Below are 13,969 nucleotides of genomic sequence, written 5' to 3' on the forward strand. Positions count from 1 at the left end.
TAGCTATTTTCCCATTGATTAATGTCGAACTTATCAGCTCTTCTGGTCCATAAGAAATCAAAATGAACCCAGCCCTTTACCACTGAAGAGAAAATGAGTCAAAATCACCTTTTTAATTCTTATAGGTTAATAAATTTTCCATTTTCTGCAATGAAAGATCGGTCAGACTGAAAATGGTTCCCCATCACAATGTTAGGGGCACTATTTTTTTTAACCTTTAAAAAAAACTTATTGTTATCTGAATTCAAACTTAAGGTATCTATTTTATGACAATGTTTTATATTTTATATTTTTATTTTATTATATATTTTTTAGGATTTGAACTTATGAGATTGGTATTATAACAATATTTCTTTATTATAAGGTTAAAACACTAATGAATTTTTAATGTAGGAGATTTAAAACTAAGTCTTTTGTTGCATGATTATAAACTTTAACAATTGAGTTTAAAGAAACTAACATTAGTTCATAAAAAAAGAAAAAAAGAAACTAACATTAGAGATACCATAATTCACAACTGTTGTAGTGTAATATCATTTTTACATCCCTATTATCTTAAATCTTATAGTTTAATGACTTAACAAAATAAAATATAATAAAAAAATTATTATGATTTTTGAGCGAAGTTTGTGGTATGCCTTTGTGTTAAAAATTAGTACTCATTTTCCTTGCTTTTTGTATATGTGTTTGTTTCTCAAAAATAAAATAAAATACTAATATAATAAAAAAAGTAAGAATTTAAAATCTATAGACACTACAAAAAATTGGATTTAGGCTGTGTTTGTAAAACATCACAAAAAATGAAGAAAAAGTTGATGAGACACAAATGGTCTATCGCGGCGTTTTTATTGCGACGGTTATATGCCCCGTTGCAATTGAAGAAAATGCCGCGAAAAAAAAAAAAAGGCCTAGTAAGCTTTAAAGTAACAAATTAAAATTAAAGTTTTGAAAACCGTAACAAGTTAAATTAAACAATTAACCTATATTAAAAATTTAAAAACACATGGAATTTTACTTAAATAAGTTGAGATTTAATTTATTATAATAATTTGAGGAAAAGGTAACAGATTAAATTAAAAAATGAACCTATATTAAAAATTTTAAACACCTCTTAAAAAAAAATTTAAACACAAACAGAATTTTACTTAAATAAGTTGAGATTTAATTTGTTATAATTTTTAAAAAGAGGTATTACGCCCACAATATTTTTACAATAAATATTAAATAGTAAGTTGATACTAGTTCTAATTTGAACTAATTATTGAAATTTTACTCTTTTTTTTCCACTAGTAACAATTTGCCAATTAAATTTTGTTGAGAAAATATTGTAAACATAACCTTTATAATTTTTATTTAAAACCACTCAAAATTTTTTTTTCTTAATTGAAATTGAAATAAGGAGAGAGAGGATGGGTATATCCGTAAGTACAGGCAGGTGCTGAATATATTCGGTGAAAGATGCGGCAGCAAAGAAGTAGATACTCCAAACAAAGAAAAACGCGAACCTTTTTTTAGATTATTAATTGTAAAAAAAAAAAAAAAAAAAAAAAAAAACCGAGAGACAATAAAAATCAATGTTTGTTATTACTACAAAGCTAAAAAGCGCAACAACAATACAATCGAAACGAAACCGCAACAGGTCTCTCTTCTGACTTTGGTTTCTCTCTCTATCTCCCACAAAGTACTTTCGAAGATTTTCATGTCCATCTTGCCCAACAATACTCAAGGTTCTACGTCGTCGTTTTCCTCCTCTTCAATCTCTCCTAACCCTAATTCCCAACATGGAAATCCAACACCAACGCACTTATTTCAATCTCAATCTCAATCTCAATCTCAATCTCCATCCGCTCTTTCCCGCCAATTTGGATCGCTCCAGATCTCCGACTCTCTCTCTCCAATCCCTATGTCCTCCCTTAATTCAGGTTTTAATTTTTAATTTTTTTCTTCTAATATGTATTTAGTAATGTTTGAATTGTTGGAATTTAACGTGAATTGTTGTGCTTTGCTTTTTATTTTCTGTTCTAAAATGGCCAATTGAGGTTAAGAGGGTCAGCAGAGTTGAGTTTCTTGCTTTTTCTTTCATAACTTTAACGGTAAATCAAATAACACTAATAAAAGCCTAATGAATCTTTTAAGCTTGTTTTATGCATATATGATTAGAAATTAGAGTACACTAGAGGGTTTTTTATTTTTTGGGTAAATGGGTTTTTGAGTTTGTGAATTGTGATGGTGTTTGATATTTAACTGCTACATGTTTAGTTATTAAAATGTGTGTTTGTGTGTGTGTGTGTGGCAGGGCCGTTGGTTTCAGCTGCAGAGGCTTCTGGTGGATCTTCCAAAAAGGTATATTTGGTTTTAGTTGTTTCAGCCTTTTTTTTTTTGTGTATCGATGTAAATGTGTATTTTTATACAATGCCCATGTAGAATCAATGAAGCTTCTTTGTAATGTGTGATTAGATTAGTAGTTAGTTGGTCTAATATGGTATTATGAAACGAAGATGGAACTGGAAGTTGTGGCAATTTTCAATCTTTTTTAGTGATTGTTGAAACTGACATTGGGCATCCTCTCTTGTTTTTCTTGTTTCCATAGGTGACTGAATTAGGGACACCAAATGGTAAGACAAGTTTTTCTCATCAAAATAGTGACACAAATTCCCCGTATCACTCAGGTGGACGAGAGGTTGGATCCTCTCAGTCCAGAGGGAAGATGTCAGGAAACATCGGTTCTCCTCGCAACCAGCAGAATACTGGGTCTTCAAACTCTCATGGAAGCACAGTGCATTTATCGGGTAGAAAAGCCCAGTTGATGAATGGTAACCACTTGCTGAATTTTCATTATGACCCCATTTCTCGTCCTCAACATCAACCAAGGGCTCCTCCGCCAAGAAGGCAGCAGAAGACAAGGCCATACAACAAAGATCTATTTCTTCAGGCAAATTACAAATTCGTGGTGTTAGATTCTGGAAATTATACACCTGAATCGATGGATCCAGATAAAATGTTGAGGTGGGAGGATATAATATGTGTAAGGTATTTGACCCCATTTCTGGTACAGTGTCCAATTTGTTTGGAGTCTCCTCTATGTCCACAAATTACCTCATGTGGGCACATCTTTTGTTTCCCATGTATTTTACAGTACTTGTTAATGGGTGAGGAGGATAATAAAGGTAACAGCTGGAAAAGATGTCCATTATGTTTTGTGATGATATCACCAAAGGATTTATACACCATCTACATTGAAAATGTCAAGCAATCTTGTGTGGGTGATACAGTAGAGTTCATGCTTTTGACTCGACAGAAGGATTCATTTACTCCATCACATAAAAGTGAGCAAGAGACGGATGAAATCTATGATCCCTTTTCTAAGTTTACATTTACTTCAGATGTGGATCTCTCAGTCAGAAAAGCAATATCTGATCTGGATAGTTGGTTAGTTAGAGCAGATTCGGGGCTTGTTGATGACTTAGAGAAGCTTCCATATGTGTGTGCTGCAATGGAGCAATTAGAACAGAGGAAGAAGTATTGGAATGACCTACGGGCTTGTGACAGCAATAAATCATTTAAAATTACCGATCATGAAGCATGTGGTTGCAGTGAAACTGTGTCTGCTGATGTAAATGACCAAATCAAGTGGTCAGATAATTTGATACTAGAAAAGTCAAATGGAGGGGCTTGGTTTGATCAAACTACGGTTGAGAATGAATTGTTGGAAGGGAAAGACACACTTCTATCTTCCTCATATGAGGAAAGGCACTCAAATGACTCTGGAGATGGAAAGGACAAGAACTCGTACAATTTCTACCAGGTTACTGATATTCACATATCATTTTCTTCTTTCTTTGTTTTCTACCATTATCTAGTCATGAAGAAAAGAGTTGTTCAGTTTTAGGCAAATCAGTTTTATGTGGAATTAGGTACATGGTGTGGACTGTGGACCTTATGGTATGGATCTAATAAATTGTTCAATTTATATGTAGGACTTCATAAATTCAGTTTTGATCATTTATGGAATTATTTAGCTGCCATAGTCTTGCTGAAGCTATCTGAAGATTAGAGCACAATATTTAAACATACTGTCTCTTTATTCAGGCCTGACCATTAGCAGGATTGTGTCTCTTTAATCAAATTCGAGAGAGGTTTAAAATAGTAATGTTGAATAAATGTGTTGAAAATGGGAAAGAACATATATTGGCCATTCTCGAAATAGAAAAGGATTTCGTACAAATTTTAAATCCATTGGGTTTCATCTTTTTTTATTATTAGTTAGACAAAAACTTTAGATAAAAAATGGGTTTTGAATCTTTAGCACAATCCGTAACTCAGAATAGATCTAAAATTAGAAAGGAAAATCTGTGGAGGTGTTTCTCGCTTGCAGTTGTTTAACGGTTACCATGGCCAAATTTCTTGAGTAGCTGATATTAGTGAGCACCTTAAAATGAAAATTTTATTGAATAAGACTACTTTGTGTATATGAAATGAACTTATGAATACAAAGAAGTAAAGAATTACAAAAGGTTAGGTACCTAGAAAGATAACGTTCTATTAGTCCCTGCTAATTGCTATTCAATATCATTTATCAACAATCATGTGATATTCCCACGTTTTCTGATTTTATGATTGACATTTGACCTTTGTCATAGGTTTTTTTTTTTGAGCAAATACCTTTGTCATAGTTTGTGTTGTCTGCTTGTGCCTGTTTCAGGCATCTGATGGTCAGCACCTCATTCTTCATCCACTAAACATGAAGTGTCTTCTACACCATTACGGGAGTTATGATATGCTTCCACACAGGTTTGGGGGAAAAAAACTGAATTATGTTCTTTACTGTGTGATTAGAAGCGTTTGAAAATTATTATGAAGAGTTTTTTGATATCCTTCCCACTCCCACAGGAAAAAAGAATTTTTGTCTAGAATGAAGAACTTCTTAAAACATTGTAATTTAAATTGCATCTGCAAAATAAGATTCTTGTATCTTATGCTAATTTTGAACCTTCATCATACTTAACTTACAATTCCCATTGTTGCACTTGTGTCAGAAACTATAAGATATCTGTCTCACTGGTAGTTGGGAGGATTTAATATGTTTATGCAAATACATGTGAAGATTTTTCGTTAGATCTTCTGGGCGTTAGGCTGAAAATAATTAAAACTCAGAAAATGATGTCACTAAAGTATAAATTACTTCTTTTTAACTGAAGTACTTTTGTCAATGGGCTTTTTGATAAGTTTTTAATTGCAGAATAAGTGGAAGGATTTTACAATTGGAGACAGTCACCCAGTCTGAGGCTATAAGGAGGCGCTATCGTTACTTAAGCCATTTTTCTCTAACAACAACATTTCAGGTACTTTTCTACCTACATTTTTTCTCCATCAATTATTCATGTGGTTTGTTTATTATTTCTAATTGTTAGCCACTTTTTTTTTTCCTTTCAGTTTTGTGAAATTGATCTGAGTGAGATACTACCTCCTGATGCCCTATATCCATTCTTGGATGAAATAAAGAAGCGTGAAAAGCAGAGGAAACAACTTGTCAAGAAGGTAGCATCACCTGTTCTGCATTATGCTTATGTTTTTGGACACTTCATCTATATCTTTTTTGTTCTTTGCTAGGCTAAATGAATTTATGTCCATTATGCAGACACATACCCTCTTATAATTTATAGATTTATTACATGAAAAGTCATAAGGTGAGGAGCACAGTATGCACTGTAAAACCTAAGGTGGGCAATTTTATAACAAAGAAATACCCATGGGTATAATGTCCCGTTGTTAAGAGTTTTTTCTAAAATGTCAGATGGCATATATTGTTACATTGTAGTTTATGATGGAGCTTTAGGGAATGAAGGTTTGATCTCTTTGTTCTCAATGTTGATTTTTTTGTGCTTGCCTAAGTTGCCTCTCACCCATGCACACACAAAACGTAGAAAAAAAAAAAAAAAAATCTAAAGCACTGTCTGTTTTGTTGGTTGAGTTCTTTCCAGATTGTTTTGTTTTATTTATGTTGGGGGGAGTTTAACATGAATTTGTCCATTCTTTCCCAATTATATGTGATTTTATTTCTAGGAGCGGAGGGAGAAAATTAAGGCTGAAGCTGCTACTGCATATACTGTGCCTGAAATATACAGTTTTGGACAGTCCATTCATGTTGACTCCCCTACGTTTTCCATGAATGACTTTGAAGGTAATCAGCTAGATCTCTGTTAGAAAATGTGCAGACTATACTATTGGTGATGACCAGAGTAAAATTTTTGCCTTTTGAGTTCTCTTCTGTGCAAAACATGAGGTGACACAATTTTTGGCTTATGAAAATTTTTTCTGGGGTTCCTGAATTTATGTCTTACCTGAAAGTAGAAAATCCTACTGGCTGTATTGGGAAATCTTACAACAATGGTAATTTAATTTCTAGCATCAGGACCTTCTAACCAATTAGAAAGGATGTGTAGTTGTGAAATTCAACTGGAGATCCTGATGGCTGTTTTAATCTGTGGCATTACCTTTTTTCTTCTGTGATTTCAGTTTACATTTCATTAGTTTAAACCCATTTATTAATTCTCATCTTCACGTTGTCATAGCTTTGGGAAGTTCTCCTGTGACATCATCAAGCCCTCCAACTGTCGGGGAAAGGAAACTATTTTCGAATGTTACTAGGCTTGGTTTTGCTGCTGCGCATGATTCTCCAGCTCTGAAAATACAAGAACCCAATTCTCTGCCTGACAAAGGAGTGACAAGCAATCCTTCTGGTATAGATGGTATTTCCCTAATGCAATTAGAATGAGCTTTGGCTCTTAGATTCAAATGTTATGCAAGAACCCTCTAACTTACATCATTGGAAGGATCATTAGTAGCCTAGTAAACTAGTTTTTTATTTTATTTTACCTGATGTCAGGGTTGAATCCAACACCCCCTCCACCCCCCAAATTGTAATTATCGAATTTATAAAAAGTAGTGACTGTTAAAAATCTGTTTCTGGGAAATTTCAGTGCCCTGATTTTTGGACCTCTTTGTTTCCGTAGGTTCAAAGAGTGCAGGCACACCCTCTTTTGTCAATATAATATCGAGAGGAAAGTCTGCTGAAACTTTGGATGGGCCCAAGATGACTGAATTGGGGAAGAAAGGAAAGAAACCAAGTCGAGTACTTTTGTCAACCGCTGGTGGTCGTCGATATTGATTGCTTTGGTGCTAACTATGAAACCTTTAATGTAAATGCATGGTTTTATTTTAATTGGAGTATAATTTAGTACCTTGTAAATTCCAGCACTTACAATAATGTTATTGTAATTGGGATTATTATAAATGTTCTCTGCAATGCAATATAATCGTGGAAAAATAAATTAAGCGACTTAGCTAAGGTGCTTGTAAGAATTCGCCAATTCTGATGCAGATTTTAAAAAGAACACTTCAAAACCCCAATTTTGTTTTGTTATTCTTATTTTTTTGGTGTGGTGGAGTTTCCTATGCTATGAGAGAGAGGATGCATATATCAAATGTATGAGAATGAGATACCTTTTCGGCTTTGGAGGGTTTTGAAGCAACTCACTATATGCTCTTATTATGTAAACAAAACATTAATACAATACAGTTGATGATCCGATCTGCAAGGCCCATGAATGGGAATTGTTTGATCATCTTTCTCCAAGGATGAGGTGAAACAGAATCTCCAGCAACAACTGAGACTGTCTGCTGAAGGATTTGCCATTCCATTTTGGTAGGGTTTGGGACAGATGTGAAAATTATTTGCATTCAAATTTCAAATATTGGAAGCAGAATCTTTAGGACTTGGAGATTGAGAAATTGAGTGTGGAGAGATTACACATTGTATAATATTTTTTTTAAAAAACTCAATTTATTGTCGTTAAGACTCCATCCCTTAGCAGTTTGAAAATTAATCCAACCTAGTAAAGGGAATTTACAGAACACATGCTATTACTGCGTTATATTGAACACTGCCTGGTACAGGAATTCATTGCTAGCCAGATTCCAGAAATCCCTATCCATCAACCTTCTGCTCAGCATCAATGGCGCCCTCCAGAACCAGATGCAGTCAAAGTGAACTTCGATGCGGCGCTCTTCAAGCGGACGAACTCAGCTGGTATTGGCATCATCGCACGTGATTGGAGAGGAGGTTCCCTTGCTGCCTTGTCCATGCCTATTCCGCTATCTTCATCAGTTGCTGATATGGAAGCGCTGGCCTGTCTCAGAGCGGTCCAATTAGCAGCAGAGTTGGAGTTTCAATGCGTAATCTTTGAAGGTGACTCGGCCACAGTCATTTCTGCAGTAAACCAGGGGTCTTCACTACTATCTTCCTTTGGAAATATTGTTGACGATATTCGGTATTTACTTCCTAGTTTTTCTTCAGCTACTTTTAGTCATGTCAACCGCACTGGTAATTTAGTTGCGGATGCTCTCGCAAAAAAGGCTTCTTCCAACGCTGGTAGCCAAGTTTGGATGAATGCTTTACCTTCAGACATTGCCGTTTTGGTAGACTTTGATGTTCATTAGTTTTTTTTTTTCAGTTCAATAAAGTCCCAGACTTGAGGTCTGGTTTCTCAAAAAAAAAAAAAAAAAAAAAAAAAGAACACTGCCTGCATCATTATTGTTAGCAACTGCTTTTGATATTTTTGGTTTGGTTCTTTCTCTGATTAATCATGGTTTTTCGGTGGTTAGTTTACATATGTGTGTGTTTGCACCAGAGCTGTTTGATTATTTGCCTCGTGTTCTTTTCTTTCCAGTTTTCTGGTTTATGTGAAAATGGCGGTAATCTTTTGAGTTTTCTGGATATATAAAATTTTTAATTATTTAGATTTGGTATAAAATAAATTTGAAGAATATATAAGCTTCTAGGAGAAAGCGGTAATTTACTCTAGTTGCATGTCTATTAGTTTGTATAATTATTATCAGTCAAGTTTATGCTGTGCTGACTAATTGCTTTACTCGTCACCATGCCATCTGATATATATGCATTTCTCGCTTCATGAGGCTTGGTTGTCCCCAGCCAATTGTGCTACCCGGGGGTATTCTTACGTGTATTTTTACAACTATAATAGAAGCTGATCGTGTTAAAATTCCAATTGCCTAAAGTAAACCAAACTCTCACTTATATGCATCTTATTCAAGAGAACATCAATATTCAGTTTCTACTGAAATCCACAGACCAAATTAAACAAATAATAATAAAGCAGAAACATGAATATTGATGATAGCCATAGAAGTTTCAATTTTGACAGTCTTTAGGCGGAGTATATAATAAGATATCAATTGCATAGTTCATGTAATAGCTCCCCTACACATTAGGGTACAGGAGGAATCGAGAGACAATGTCACTAAAACAAACTACTGACACTTATAAGCTTGTTGATTTAGACTATATAGCCTGTTTCTTATAACATCAGTTTTTGCTCATTTTCTGACTTTTCTTAAAAATTAGACACACACATAATACATATATGTTTTTCTATAAATCAATTGCAGTTACAAATAGATAATATTTAACTTGAACAAGTATCTCACTCTAGCAGGTACATGATTTTTTCTTTAATTTTTTGACCAGTACAAAGAAAGGGGTGCAACACGAGCACTTCCCAAGAGATCACCCATTCTAGCACTATTCTAGCTCAAACACATGATTGATGATTCTTTGTATAAAAAATCATTAAGATTCACAACTATTACCTCTACAAACTTACTGACATAATCATTGTATATTATGAACCAAAGTGACTAGATTTTCTTTAGAGGAACTAGAATAAATTCTAAAACAAATGCCACCGAAATTGTGAAGACCCTTTTTCTCTTTTGTTTGCCATTTTCCAAATCTGAACTGGAGTAACTACTTGTACAAAAGTTACAGCACCATCGACTTGTCTACAAGAAAATTCCTTTGAGTACAGGAGAGTCTGATAGAAGTGATTGGAGCTCTCTGAAGTAATATTCTGGACGACTAGAGTCTGAACTTTGCTCTTGCAAACCTGGTACATGAGAACCAGCCTCAGCATCATCACGTCGTTTCAGAGCCTTTTTTGAGATAATATCATCATTAAATAACCTAAGGGCATCTGCTGCTAAAATAGAGTGAACAGATTCATACAAGCCCCTGAATTCATTTCTCTTTTCTTGTGTTTCCATTAACTTTTCTTTTAACCCATCTGGAAGCAAAGCCAAAGCACTTCATATGCGTTGCAGATATCCCAAAAAAAAAGGAAATTGTAATGTCTATAGCAATCTAAAGTAATTCAATATTTTTCTGCAAGCTAGAAAAATAGTAAAATAATAGTTTTCCCCACCCCTTGTTACTTGTTAGCCTAAATGCTAGCGCTCAATATCTTTAATATTCATTATTCTTTTTTTTTTTTTTGGTAAACATTCATTATTCACTACTTACTAAAGATTTCACTTCCAGGTTGCTAGTAATGTTATATAAAAATGTGTTTGTAGACTACCAGACTTCACGAGGGGAAAGGGCATGCTGAAGTCGAGTTTATTGTAAGCTTTACCAGATTGCTCATTATTATTATATTCCCTTTTTGCACCTCATTTGATTGGTTGAGAGGATCAAGCGCTTTTAGGCGTGGGGACTGGGGAGGGACCTTAGTTTCATTTGTTGAGTTTGGATATTTAAGTTCGGTTCTGTATCTTATGTGTCGAATAATCCTAAGGTGTTTATATGAAATTATTTGTAACATCAGGTTAGACCTAATATTGTTGATGATAGAATTTGCTTAGATTGAAGAGAATTATCCTTGATTATCTAGAATAAGCTTTTCTCCTATGTATTTACTGCTTTTATTTATTTAACATGTTAGTTTTGTGTTTTTTTTTAACCAAAAATGTTAGTTTTGTGCATCATTATGCTATGAGTGGTTTCAAACTCTTGAACTTTCCCTCAAGTTTCTTATTTTTATGTCCATATATATATATATATATATATATAAATTTCTTAAGAGTTTATGCCATCAGGTTCATGTTAGTTTGTACACATTTATGACTAAGAATTTTCCTTAATTTGTATATAATTAAGGCAATACATAATTGTTGTGGATTTAATAACATTATTGAGTATTGATGTTTTATAAGAGGTTACAATTAATATACGTGATTAATCTTTTCATACATCATATGTAAATATAATCAGAAACATTATTGAGAATTTCTCTCATTCATCTAACTCTACAGGAGAGAGGAGACTCTACATTATGTTTCAAGAGGTGTTGCAGAGAGGCTTTAATAAATGAAACAATTTGATGTCTATGTTCTTATTAAATGCAAGGGTCTAACAAATAACTAACAGTAAAACAATAAGCACATTGGAACTCGTTTTCAGCAACTGGCTAGTAGGCATGTTGGACCTCTTTTAATTAAACATTCATGTGGGAGAAGGGTTGGCCCATGTTTGAGTTACGATACAAATGGTAAATCCTTGGTTTTGTTGCAAGGCTGAAGTTGGGCAGTCATGAAGTAATTGGAGAGTATTGGCCCACATGAGAGAGCGAGTGAATAAGAGAGAAGAAGAGAGAGGTATGAGAGTGAGAGGGATTAGAGGATCAGAGAGAGAAGACAGAGAGACAAGAGAGAAAGAAACTAACTATAAATAACAGTGTTACAAGCTGTTTAATTTTAAGGATTGAAATGGCCAATTTTAAAATGTTTTGGACCTGGTTGATAATAACCCAAACCTCAAGGGTAGTTAGTGAAATTTACCCAATTACAAATTACAAATGTGTGTGTTTGCCAACAATTTTTTCTGGTAGATTTTTAATTTATTTATTTATATAAAACTTCTTAAAATCTCTCCTTTTTTTTTTTTTTTAAGAACAATTATAGTTAATTTGATCAGCTTTCAGCAAATAAAGAAATAAGCTTACACGGCAAATCACTCCATCCAAAGATTCCAAAGAGACAAAAAGATTTGAAACATTGCATGCTCATGGTGGTGCTAAAGTCTTTGACTATGGGCCATGGATTAGAACAAGTGGTGGCGTAAATCGATGGCAACAGTTGTGCCAAGATAGAGAGAAAGGCCTTCACCAAAATATGGGCCCAGCCCAATAAAAAAGAAGCATCAATAACGGAATATCACTGTTTTGGCCCTTTCTGAGGTACTAGCTAGAGTTCTTTGTGGGCCTTTCTCGTTGTCAATCTAGCCCTTGTTATCTCCAGCTAGCTATCTATGATCTCTTGTTAGCTCTCCACCCTCCTCTGTTTGTGTCCCTCGAGTTTCATTTGATTCAGTTTTTGCTTTTTCTTTAAAAAAAAAAAAAAAAGGGAAAAAAAGGTCCACATTGCATCTAGGTGGCATCAAAATTACTATTATTTTATTAACATTTTTGCCAAGTCAGATTTTTCTAACAACTACTTAACAATAGAGATTATTGTGACAAAATAAAATGGTTAGGAACTAGCTAGATCCATTTTGAAATATGAGACAAAGGTTAGGGATCAGAGTTCTAATTAATCCCACTTAAAAAGAAAAAAAGAAAAAGAAAAAAAGAAGAGATATGCTCGTAAATGTGCACTATTAATTCTTGAACTATTCCGTTAATTTTTTATTATACCTTTTTAATCAGCTTAGGATCTTTATGGCATATGTAATAAACTATGATCATTATATTTATATAGATACCGCCATAGGTACCCTGAACCTTCTTCATCACTAGACTAGAAAATTAACTTGAGACTTGCACATACATTAGTCTTGTTATCCTACTTGTTTCTCTTAATTTTAACTGTGATTGTCAAATAGCTCTCACACATGATAACCACATATTAGGGCTGTGGCAAGTCCAGAACTTGTTGGAATTATAAGCATTCATTGGAACTTAAATTCTGGAATTTAATCTTCCCCTGACAACTTCATATAGGCATTTGATCCTTCTAAAATTGTTGGGACAAAGGTACATAATTTTCAGTTCAAAGCATATTATTTATGAACATATGTAGTTACACAGCCAAGGTAGACCTATATATATTCAACATTAAAAGTTGGAAAGATTTCTCCCAATGTTCATGGCAAAGACTTTTTCCTTTAGTAGACTCCTCTTTGATACTCACGCTCACAGAATATTCCTCCAAGATCATCACAAGCCTCAGCTAGGAAAACCCTGCAAAATATATTATAAGTTAGTATACATCTCAAATATTTGGAATTGACAAAAATACTAATATATATTTACATCTCTTGAGAATTGAGAATTACGTCTTTGCATCAGTGTACTGAAGATACTCTCGGTCAGCATTCTCTGAAGCAATTCTTGCTGTGTTGTTTCTGGCCTCTGGTTGGAGCCTTACTTCAGGGTATATGTCTGCCAAACATGCGTCTCCACCAATAGTCTCACAGGCTTCTGCTGGAAAGACACTGAAAACAGAAAAGAAGTTCAACAACTTTCAAGCATATCTAAGTTTGGAAATTCACTCTAAATTTCTCATATATATTTTGCGTGTATAATCAAATGAAAAGGTTAGAAGAAAGGCGAAAAGGACGTTACGAGATCTCAGAATTGTAATCAACTATGGTAGTGTCGTAGGTAACCGCAGTTGCTTTGATTGGGGTAAAGCGGGCAGCAAGTGAACCAGTTAACTTGGGAGAAAAACTGGTCTGTACTGTGGCAAAGTTCTTAGAGGGTGTCAAAGGGAGAAGGGTTGGAGCAATGCTTAGAGCTGCCTGCATTTTGATGGGTACTGTACGTGTGTAAATGTAATGTAATGTAATAATTTAATGGGTTTGAATCATCACAAAGAACTGCGTTCCACATATATAGGAATAGGATAGTTTAGATACTAGAAGTGCAAGATATTTGTGCATTGGATAAGAGTTACTTTTTCGTTCTGGGACCATCTTAAGAGATGGAGAAGCTCTAGCTTGTTCCCATCAAGTTGGAGATATTTGTGAATATCTTGGAAGTTTCTTATCATTCTTGGAAAATATCTCACTTGTCGTGCATGGAATCATGTATATATCGAAGACCAGGTCTACGTC

The 13,969-nt window shown here is 34.1% G+C and overlaps 3 protein-coding genes across 4 annotated transcripts; 2 read left to right on the forward strand and 1 right to left on the reverse strand.

The window, feature by feature from the left end:
* Nucleotides 1-1,560: 1,560 nt before the first annotated feature.
* LOC126714513 (uncharacterized) lies at nt 1,561-7,343 on the forward strand. Of its 2 annotated transcripts, none has more exons than XM_050414692.1 (9): nt 1,561-1,922; nt 2,297-2,343; nt 2,591-3,805; nt 4,703-4,791; nt 5,240-5,342; nt 5,434-5,538; nt 6,064-6,181; nt 6,573-6,749; nt 7,014-7,343. In XM_050414692.1, the coding sequence occupies exons 1-9, from the start codon at nt 1,700-1,702 to the stop codon at nt 7,166-7,168; spliced, it is 2,232 nt and encodes a 743-aa protein (XP_050270649.1). In that variant the 5' UTR covers nt 1,561-1,699; the 3' UTR covers nt 7,169-7,343. The 2 variants fall into 2 exon arrangements, with proteins under 2 accessions (XP_050270649.1, XP_050270650.1); XM_050414693.1 differs by having other exon boundaries at nt 6,573-6,740.
* Nucleotides 7,344-7,917: 574 nt separating this feature from the next.
* LOC126701977 (uncharacterized) lies at nt 7,918-8,499 on the forward strand. Its single transcript, XM_050400474.1, has one exon. It carries the CDS (start codon nt 7,918-7,920, stop codon nt 8,497-8,499), a length of 582 nt encoding a protein of 193 aa, XP_050256431.1.
* Nucleotides 8,500-12,888: 4,389 nt separating this feature from the next.
* On the reverse strand, nt 12,889-13,730 carry LOC126714515 (light-regulated protein 1, chloroplastic-like). The gene is made up of 3 exons (XM_050414696.1): nt 13,479-13,730; nt 13,190-13,348; nt 12,889-13,094 (listed from the first exon to the last, which is right to left on the reverse strand). The coding sequence occupies exons 1-3, from the start codon at nt 13,658-13,660 to the stop codon at nt 13,019-13,021; spliced, it is 417 nt and encodes a 138-aa protein (XP_050270653.1). The 5' UTR covers nt 13,661-13,730; the 3' UTR covers nt 12,889-13,018.
* Between the last annotated feature and the right edge of the window lie 239 nt (nt 13,731-13,969).

The sequence above is a fragment of the Quercus robur genome, chromosome 2, assembly GCF_932294415.1.
Source record: "Quercus robur chromosome 2, dhQueRobu3.1, whole genome shotgun sequence".
Lineage (NCBI taxonomy): Eukaryota > Viridiplantae > Streptophyta > Magnoliopsida > Fagales > Fagaceae > Quercus > Quercus robur.